General features: G+C 32.6%; 1 protein-coding gene and 1 pseudogene across 2 annotated transcripts; both read left to right on the top strand.

Annotated features, from left to right (window-relative positions):
- The first annotated feature begins 2,930 nt into the window (after positions 1-2,930).
- On the top strand, positions 2,931-6,160 carry LOC149243518 (caffeic acid 3-O-methyltransferase 3-like; annotated as a pseudogene). Its single transcript, XR_016246028.1, has 6 exons — positions 2,931-3,055; positions 3,324-3,399; positions 4,284-4,391; positions 4,634-5,213; positions 5,324-5,388; positions 5,483-6,160. The product of XR_016246028.1 is annotated as a caffeic acid 3-O-methyltransferase 3-like (transcript).
- Positions 6,161-8,505: 2,345 nt separating this feature from the next.
- Positions 8,506-9,709, top strand: LOC149243517 (disease resistance protein L6-like). Its single transcript, XM_089371231.1, has 3 exons — positions 8,506-8,528; positions 9,208-9,447; positions 9,565-9,709. Exons 1-3 carry the CDS (start codon positions 8,506-8,508, stop codon positions 9,707-9,709), a joined length of 408 nt encoding a protein of 135 aa, XP_089227357.1.
- Positions 9,710-10,657: the final 948 nt, after the last annotated feature.

The following is a 10,657-nucleotide window of genomic DNA, read 5'->3' as shown; positions in this document are numbered from 1 at the left end:
CAACTAATTTACCTCAACTTTATTTTATTTATTATTATTTTTTTTAATGTACTTTTATTTTTATGACTTGACATTGCAAATTTTCAAGGTAGAGCATTAGGAAATTTCTTTTAATCAATTTGTCTCAAATTAATTAATTAAAGAAAACGTCATCGGGATGTGGTATTAATAAGCCATGGTATTATAAAAAGAGTTGTTTACAAGTTAATAAATTCCATGGTAAAGTGAGGATGAATCTCCATGATTAAGAATATTGTCACATTTAAAAAAAAATGTATATATGTTTAACTCATATAATAATAATAATAATAATAATAATTTAAAATACAATTATAATTTAATAAAGTTTTATAATTTTTTTAAGATAGGAAACATGAGATTTATAATGAAGTCTTTTGATGCTTATCATGGATTGATTCATTTATGAGTGATCTAATTTATATGGAATTGATTTAAAGTGGTTATTATTGTTTCTAAAATATTAAAAGAATTGGTGGACTTGCTGCTACCATTTAGAAGGTTCAAAGTGAGTTATAGGAATTGCCTTATATTTATGAGCCTCATGGAGGAATGTGGTCTAATCATTGGATATTTTTTACTTTTTGAGAAAGATTTTATTGAATGGTAAGTCTAAGCTCTAAAATCTTCATAATTTGAATGCGTCATGAGTTTTTTTGGGTGTTCAGTACATCTTAAACAATGAAAATCTATGATCTAGCAAAATTTTTCATTATTGGATTTAGGCCAAAAGGATAAAAATGTTTAATGATTAGACTAATATTGATGCAACTTCTCACATACATGCTAAGTGAGTAAACCAAGTTTACTGGGATGAGTTCCCAATATTAATTAGCAAATGAAATGAGGGGACAAAAGGTTGAAGATATGAAGAATGGAAAACCATGATTAAATATACAAAGAGTAGATCGTTAGTGAGTTTGAGAAGAAAGTTGAAGATTTAATCATTTTAACTTTAAAGAGATTTGATTTAACATACGAAGTCAATTTTAACCTAACTACCCATAAAATAATAATAATAAAAAAAGACATACAATTTTTTTTTTAACATAGGGTTATTTTTATTTTTATTTCAAATTTACCTTAAATATTCAACAAAAATTACTTAAAAAATAATAATATAGAATTTTATTTTAACATAAAGTTATTTTTATTTTATTTTATTCAAGTTTGAATGATTCAAAATGTTTAGAGTAGAAGACATTACAACATTTGGTATGGAGGGATTTCTTGGGGCAATTAAGAAATTATAAAGTATTGAAATAAAAAATTAAAATAAAATTAAAGTAATAAACTAAAATGGAAGGAAAAAAATTTAAAATTTAAATTAATAGCAACGAGTATGTTTCAAAATGAAAGAAAAAGAAATATTTAAAATATAACTGATTCAATTAAAAATATAAAATAAAATAATAAAAATAAAAATATTCTAAAAAGATGGAGTCAAAATAAAAAAAAAAGAAATTTAATTATATATAAATATTAATAAATAGTATTAAAAAAAGGTTAAACAAATAAAAATAATAACGGAGATAAATATTTCAATTTAAAATATAATAAAATAATAAAAATAAAAATATAATAAATAGATTTGGTCAAGATAACAAAAGAAAGAAAGAAAAAGAAATTAGTTTTATATAAATATTAATCAAAAGTATTAATTAAAATAATAAAAATATACACATATCAAAATGAAACATTGATAATTAATTTAATTAAATGAAAATGAAGTTGATGTCAAAGAAAAGAGAACAATTATTAAATAAGATTATTAAATTATTAAATATAATTTTAATTGATAAGGGTTATTTATAGGATATAAATTAATTTGGATTAATAGAATGAAATAAACAATAGTATGATTAAGACAGAATAAAATAGAATCAATTAGATTAAAATAAAAATAAAATAAATTAGATTTATAAAATTAGATTAAATTAGAATGGTAATAAAGAAGAAATTAATTAAAATATTATTAAGGATTAGATTATATTTAGAAAGAAAAAATAATAATAAAGAAAAAAGATGGGAGGGGATTGAGAAGAATGAAGAAGAAAAATGTAATTTATATTAAATTAATTAATAAATATTTCTTAATAAAAGATATTAAATTCTCAACATTCTTGTCAAGCATTCAAGGGTGTAATCATTCGATATTTAATCTTGGGTTTGTGTAGCATTTGTATCTTCAACTTTAGCTTTATGTCCTTGGAGATGGCTAAAGTGTTCACCCAAAAGTAGTCATTCTAAAATCCCAATATTAGTTTAGAAATGCTTCTCAATATTAGTTTAGAAATGAGTGTAGAATATCTACTATTTAACCTATGAATAGTCTTACTTTACTTATAAATCAAATAGCTTTGAGATACAATTTCAAGCAAGAATATGATTTTTTATTGTTTAAAATACACTTTTGAATAATAAATAAATTTAACATCCTAAATCGCATGAAACACTCGAATTATATAGATTAAACAATTTAAACTCAAAATTTTAAAAATCTTTATAAGATTTTTATTAAAATTAACTAGAAAAATCTCATTAAAAAATTATTTTATTTATAAATTAGAGTACATCTTTAACCTAACCTAATTAAATTTAAAACAAAACTATTCTAAAATAAAAATCCAATAAACGTTGAAACAAAACCATATTAAGGAAATAACTAATAAATATAAAACACTAACATTATTCTACCTTTTAAATTTTAAGAACTCTATACATATATCTATATATATACTAATTAAATAAAAAATTAATAAATATTTTTTATTCTGAAATAATTTATTTTTTTAATCTTAAAAAAATATGAATTTCGATTACGAAGCCCATAACAAAATTGACAGTTTTTGTACTTATAATATCAAAAACAAAATTTTCAAAAAAAGATTAAATGGGGAAGACTTATCGAAATGGACAGTTTCTGCAACTATAATATTCATTTCAATCATTTTAATAGAGAAATTTCAATTATGTTCAACGGGAAAATTGACCGTCCCTCCCCCGCTATCCCCGCCAGAGAAAATGGCGGACTTCGGTGGCGAAAGGAATGGAATCTGACTGATAATTATTATAGCGATTTTTTTCATTTTCATTTCCAGCGGTCCTCTTCATCACGATTGTCCATCTTTCACCGTTTCATCTTCACCCTCCATTTACCTCTGTCCCCCCTTTTAAATTGATAAGCTCTAACCCTTTCGAAACCACATTCATTTCTCACTCTCCAACTCTCTTCAATGGGATGAGAGAAGAGCTGGTCAAATTAGTAGCTCCGCTCTTTTGGTTCACTGCTGGGATTCTCACAGGTTTGGGATTCCTACGCTTGTTTATAGGGTTAAAAGCTTTCGTGACTACGCTTTACATTTCAAACGCTCTGCGGCAGTATTTTAGGTGGTTGTTAGTGTTGATTATTTTGATCGCAGGTTACAGAGGTCATATGTATTTCTTTGTTGTTATTTTTGCCTGATTTCACATTCTCTCCTTCTTTAATTCCCCATCGCTTACTCTCAAAGATAAGTTTAGATAAGGTGTGAATTGGCGATGCGGTTTTCTATAGAGCTGCAGGAAATTTGTTCATTCGATTAATGGAAACTTATTTTTTAGCCCTATTCATTTTCTGGCCTTCTCCATTCTCACAAGTACTTAGCCTAAGCATTCACTGTAGAAATTGACATGTAACCGATTTTGATGGGAGTAATAGGTTTGTTCGAGGATGCTTTAGATTTATGTAGAAGTTTGATATTTTTGGTTCAAAATTTTGGGAAGTTTGTGTCGAAATGTTCTTAAAACCCTTTCCAAACCACATTCATTTATATCCCAACTATCCCTTAAATTTTATGGGATGAGAGAAGGGCTGGTAAAATTAGTGGCTCCGCTTGTTCACCAGCACCACTATTTTGGTTTGACTGTCGGTTTATTAAAAAAAAAAAAAAAACTAATTTGACCTCCTCTCCTTTCTGGTCCTCCGCTTGTTCACCAGCACCACTATTTTGGTTTGACTGTCGGTTTATTAAAAAAAAAAACCTAATTTGACCTCCTCTCCTTTCTGGTCCTATGAAAAATATGTTCTTTTTATTTTCTTTCTGTTTTCCATTGAATATATGTACTTTTCCTATTTCGCTTGTCTTGCAGAAGAAGATCCGCGTTTATTGGTTTATTTGGACGAGACCTGAAGAGCCGATGTTGCAAGCTTTAAAGCTTGAATTATAGTCTCCTCAATAGACTTTATTTTTAATTTAGACGATTTACCTGTCTTTTAATGGCAGTGTATTTGCGAGCCCATCCATTACCCTAATCATGAAGGGAGAGCCCTAATACTTCAGGGCGTTTTGTATGGCTCTGGTCCTTGGCTTTTTTATAGGAAGTTGCAGAAGGTACGCTGGCACAGTTTTGATGGATGAGCTTAAAAGATAGAAGGACCTGAAGTGTTATTCTTAATTACGCCGTAAGGCGTTTCCATTTGAAATGGACTCTCCTGTGATCCGCGCTGTCTTGGTTATTCACCATTAGATTTAGTGTTAGACGATTAAAAACTTTACTACCGTTGATCTCATCTCATAACTGACTCTTGCCGCTCAATAACTGACTCCTGTGATCCGCGCTGGGGTATACGAAGGGGATGATCCGCGCTGTCTTGGTGGGGTATACGAAGGGGATGAGTTTCATAGCAGGCGTGCTTCTGCTGTACAGAATTCTGAGGTTCCTTACTTCCTATGGTGTTTTCTCTGAACAAGAAGAGGCCGATCAGGCAGACGATGCAGACACCAAGAAAATAAAGTTCGGCTTGACAGGCATTTCGAAGCTGCTGGTGCAGGGAGGAAATCAGCAATCATGTGGGCCGTTCCTGCTCCTGATAGCAAACAACGTCTACCTGGAAACCTTTCAACATTTGCACGAATCTGTCTTGGAGGGCTGCTACACATTTAACAAAGCTTATGGTACGAGTCCCTGGGCATATCTGGGCCGCGATCCCCAAGCTAATCAGATTTTCAACAACGCCATGGTCGCTAATAGCAGCACTGTCATGGCTTCCGTGGGGAAGATGTATGAAGATGGGTTTAAGAGTATGGCGAGGCTGGTAGACGTTGGAGGAGGTATGGGCTCTGCCTTGTCCACAATTGTGAAGGAACATTCACACATTCGTGGGATTAATCTCGATCTGCCTCATGTCATTGCCACTGCGCCTCCCATAACTGGTAATTAGATTTGTAATGTTGGTCACCATTAATATAATAAATTTGTTGATATATATAACATGAGAGCAAGTTGATGATGATTTATGCCTGGGAACGAGGGAGTGTTGCAGGGGTAGAGCATATGGAGGGAAATATGTTCGAGCACATACCTTCTGCCGATGCAGTCTTGATGAAGGTGACGATTTCATCTATGGTCTTCTGTTTGCATAAGAAATTTACTGCAGTGGATTTGTTGAGGGTTAATAATATTCTATTGTCATTTACTGCAGTGGATTATCCATGACTGGGGGACGAGGAGTGTGTGAAGTTGCTGAGAAGAAGCTATGAGGCAACGCCAGCGAAGGGAAAGGTGTTAATTGTGGAAGCCATTGTTGGTGGAGACAAAGAAGGTGAAAGCATGTCGAGGCGATTGGGATTGTTATATGATATAACGATGATGGTTTATACAGCTGGTGGGAAGGAGAGAACAGAGGAAGAATTCAAAGGACTGTTCGAGCGGGCAGGGTTCAAGAGGTACACCATCATCAAGTTACCTTTCCTTCAGTCGCTCATAGTGCTGTCCAAAGCCTAATAAGCGGTTGCGCTTCCGATTATCGTTACAATAACGTTGGTTTTGCTGGGGTTGTTATCATGCAGTATATGACCTATGTTTTATGTGGTACGTCAATAGTTTGAATTTTTAAGGAGCTAAAGGATTTAGAGTGCGATTATTGCTATAATTAATGTTGGTTTTGCCTTGCAGTATAAGATCTATGTGATAGGCCAATAGTTTGAATTTTTAACGAGCAAAAGGATTTATATTGGGAGTAATCGGGATGGCTTCCACGATACTCTTAACTCAGAGATTTATAAGATTTGTTAAGGGTAGACATGGTTGAAATTATTGTGAGATTTTAAAGATATTTATCCATCATAAAAATAATTGAATATAATAATATTTTCATATCTCTCTATGTTAGTAGATATAATAATATTTTTACATCTGTGTCTATGTTGGTAGTGTAGTGTAATTAACGTTTATTTAAATTAGTCTGATTTTAATAAATTTAAAAAAATTCAATTATTTTATTTAAATTTATGTCAAGTTTAACTCAAATTTAAATATTAAATTAAATAATTTAAATATTATTTTTACTCTCTATAAATGTTTACGTACTCTGCTGTGGTCGCTTTCCCAGAGATTCATACCAAAGGAAACGACAACGTTACAATTATGATTCGATCCCACTATCTCGTCTTGAGTTGTTGAATAACAAGATTTAACGGGTATTTTTACTCTCTATAAATGTTTACTTACTCTGGAAAAGCCGTGGTCGCTTTCACAAAGATTCATACCAAAGGAAAGGGCAACATTACAATTATGACAACGAAAGGATGATTCGATCCCACTATCTCGTCTTGAGTTGTTGAATAACAAAATTTAACGCGTGTTGCTTGTGTTGCCAACTTTAGCGGTGGTTGCGGATGCAAAAGTCCAGTTCAAAGGTAATCCTTGTCTTTTTCTCTCCAATGACGGCTATCTCTCAAAAGAAAATGTGACACTAAATATTAGGAAGATAATAACTATTATTAATGGCAATATGAAATTATTTTGTTGTAGGAAACCTTAAAGTGGACTCATTTTGATGCGTCGTTGGAGAATTGTTTTTGTTATAAATATTAATTAATTACCACCTAATGTTACATTTTGTTATAAACCGTATTTATTATTTTTAAATCCGAACCCAAAATGTATTCGTGGTTGGAGATTTAAGTAGGTATAAAAAATTATCGGTAAATATTAATGATTATTTTTACGCCGTAAGGCGTTTCCATTTGAAATGGATTCTCCTGTGCTGTCTTGGTTATTCACTATTAGATTTAGGTGCAACCACGAGATTTAAGTAGATATAAAAAATTATCGGTAAATATTAATGATTATTTTTACGCCGTAAGGCGTTTCCATTTGAAATGGATTCTCCTGTGATCCTTGCTGTCTTGGTTATTCACTATTAGATTTAGGTGCAACGGGATTTTATCTGTTAGATATAGAATTTTATTTTAATTTCAATTTGCAAATCCAATAGTTTGTATATCACCCAATAAAAGGAACTGATGAAACACATATTTGCCAATTCCAATTAGATGTCCGATTTTACACAGTGGTTTGTGGTGGTTCATGGTGAATGTGATAAAAAAAGAGTTGTCTTTAGTGTGATTTTTTGGAAATTTTTATAGCGGGTTTTTCCGATTTAACTTTTTTAAATCTGGCAAGAATTTATTGAAATGACAAGCTTGATGGGTAATCATGTGCAATCTAAGCACCCTAGGAGTTTTACATGGTGCTGAATCCATATATAGTAAAAAAACTAGTTTAAATAAGACAAATCAAGATTTCACCTCAATTTTTCCTGAACAATTCTTTTTATCCACAATCAACAATCAACAGAATACTAAATTTTTAACATTCCATTCAATATATAACATAGATTCACGTGAGAGCTAACAACACATAATCATTTAATTTAATTATTAAATAATTTTTTTCCCTTTCCATTTTTATTAAAATCAAATCATAATTTCTTCCAAACATAAGTTTAACTCTATTAACTTAATTTTTTAAAACCCTAAAATATATTTATACATTCAAAAAACATCTTAAAATTCTCCACAAAATTACATATAATAATATTATTAACAATGTCATATTGTATGGTTACATAGCAAGGTCAATTAACCAAGTATTATGCAAAACGAATGTCCCAGGTTCAAATCCATTGAACCATGTGTAGCGCAGCCGGGTATAACTACATAAAAATGGAAAAAACCACAGCTTGAAGGACTGAATATAAAAACATTAGTTTATAAATATTGGTTTAGTGGATTGACATTAAATAAAAAAAACATTAGTTTATAAATATTAGTTTAGTGGATTGACGTTGTAAAATTTACACGTAGTGCTAATGATTTGACTTCCTTCGCATTTAAAACTACGGAACAGACCAAAGCGGAGACTAACACGTAAGTTTGTTACGCCTTTTTGGAGCAGCCTAACGTTTCTAGCCCTGTTCAAGCACGCGCGGCTTCCTTTCTTGCACTTGATCCTATGGCATGGTAAATAAGCTCTGCTTTTCTCCATGGCAAATAATAACTCTGCTATAGGATTTTGTATGTGGTTTAGGATATTAAATGTATGTGGTTTAGGATATTAAATGTGGTTGGGCATTAAAGTTATACCAATATAAATTTAACAGTGCGTATATATAGCCCAACCGGGCATGGTAAATAAGCTTGACCTTTCTCAATGTGTCTGATGGAGGGAATTGTCATGGTCAGGTAAGCTGGGTTTAAATCTGTTATTATCATCAAAATCAAAACAATTGCAAATATTTTTATTTTTGAACATGTATATTGGTGTGTTATACTTTGAATAATATATGAAAATATTGTTTGATGTATTGGTAAACCTGAGGATGGGTATGTCACCTTGTACGTCACCTTTATCATTGACGATTAATTAATTACACCGTAAGGAATTTCCCTCTGAAATCATACCTGAGGATGGGTATGTCACCTTTACCATTGACGATTAATTAATTACGCCGTAAGGCATTTCCCTCTCAAATCAACTCCTTTCTCTGCCTACATGTCATCTTTATATGCCATAGGATTATATGTAAGACGATTGCAAAGATTTCAGCCATTAGATTAGAATGGTTACAAAAAACTAGTTCTCTCTGCCTACCTGTCATCTTTATATGCCATAGGATTATGTAAGACGGTTGCAAATATTTCAGCCATTAGATTAGAATGGTTACAAAAAATTAGTTGTTGAAACAGTTTGCGCACTGGTCTAATGGTTACAAATATCGTCGCCTCTTGCAAGTCTTTCTCGACAAGCCTGAACTGTACGCTGGACACAATATTACATCTCAGATAGAAGCTGCATAGAAGCTGTTGTTTGAGTAGCCGTTGTCCATATAGCCATTTTATCTGCGACCTATGCCGAATCCAGGTGGTGCCTGGATGCGCTGGTCGTCATGGTGGAGTCCAAAGCTATTATTCTTCCGGTCTTCTATAAAGTGAAGCCCTCGGAGGTCAGGTGGATGGGCAAAGATAAAGATGGATCATATGCTAAAGCCCTACGTATCCACGAAGAGAAGAAGCAGTACGACTTGCAGACTATCCAGACTTGGTCAAATGCCCTTCATCATGTCACGAATATAAGTGACTTTGAACTGCAGGAGGGTAATGGGTAAGGATATCCACTGTCTTGATCCATATTAGGTCTAAATCTGTTGCATTGAAGCATACATCACATCTCAAGTATGCTTTTGTCATTACTTACTTTACTGTCTTAATTAATATTCAGGGACGAAGGCGAAGAGAGACTCTTGGAGGAGCGCGAAGAGGATCTATTGGAGAAGGTTGTGCAAGCCGTGTTGAAAAATGTAGCAATGCCATTGGATGTGGCAAAATATCCAACTGGTTTGGCGGAAAAGTTACAAGATTTTTAAGGGACACTGCGACTGCATCATGGTGAGCATGTGGAGGTCAAGGTTGTGGGGATTGTGGGCATCGGTGGAATTGGAAAGACAATGATGGCCAAAGAACTTTTTAATCGTAAGAGGTCAGATTATGATAGATCCTATTTTCTATTTGATGTGAGGGAAAATGCAAATAAAATGTCTCTAAACAATGTATAAAGCAAACTCATTAAGGACTTGAAGGATAGAGATATCAAAATTGAGAGGTGGGAAGAAGGCGTGGAGATACTTAAAAAGAATCTTTCAGCTTGTGAGGCACTCATAATATTAAATGATGTAGGTCATGTGGACCAACTAGATCCTTTCTTGCCAATTAAGCATGTCCTTCACCCCAAGAGCTTGATTTTGGTTACGTTTAGGGTCAAGCATATCCTTAGAAGTGCAGGAATTGTAAAGTCGTCAATTTATCAGTTACTAGGCCTCAATATAGCACACTCCCAAGAGCTGTTTTGCTTGCATGCCTTTTTCCAGCCATATCCACTACCAAGATTTGAAAATCTTGTAGATGGGTTTTTAAAGGCATGCCATGGTTTGCCTCTATCATTGAAAGTTTTTGGGTCGCTTGTCTGTGGACATGACAAACTTTACTGGGAAGAGCAACTGAATGGACTTCACCAAATATTACCTGCAGAGATAGAAAGGAGCCTTAAAATTAGTTACGACTCTCTCAATCATGAGTAGCGGCAAATATTTTTAGATATTGCCTGTTTTTCGATAGGAAAAGACAAGGATACATGGGTAAGAATATGGAGGGGTTCGGGATGGAATGGTTTGGTAGGGTTTCAAAATATGCTCAACAAGTGTCTTGTCGAGTTGGACGATGAAAATAGAATAAGAATGCATGATCACCTCATAGATTTGGGAAGAGCTATTGTGGATTGTCCAGAATTATTACCGCATTGGCTTTGGCGACCGATA

The sequence above is a fragment of the Pinus tabuliformis genome, chromosome 8 (assembly GCF_031772625.1).
Source record: "Pinus tabuliformis cultivar Carrire ecotype Pingquan chromosome 8, CPIR1, whole genome shotgun sequence".
Classification (NCBI taxonomy): Eukaryota; Viridiplantae; Streptophyta; class Pinopsida; order Pinales; family Pinaceae; genus Pinus; species Pinus tabuliformis.
Note: the sequence above shows the minus strand (reverse complement) of the source record. Positions and strands in the feature narration are given on the sequence as shown.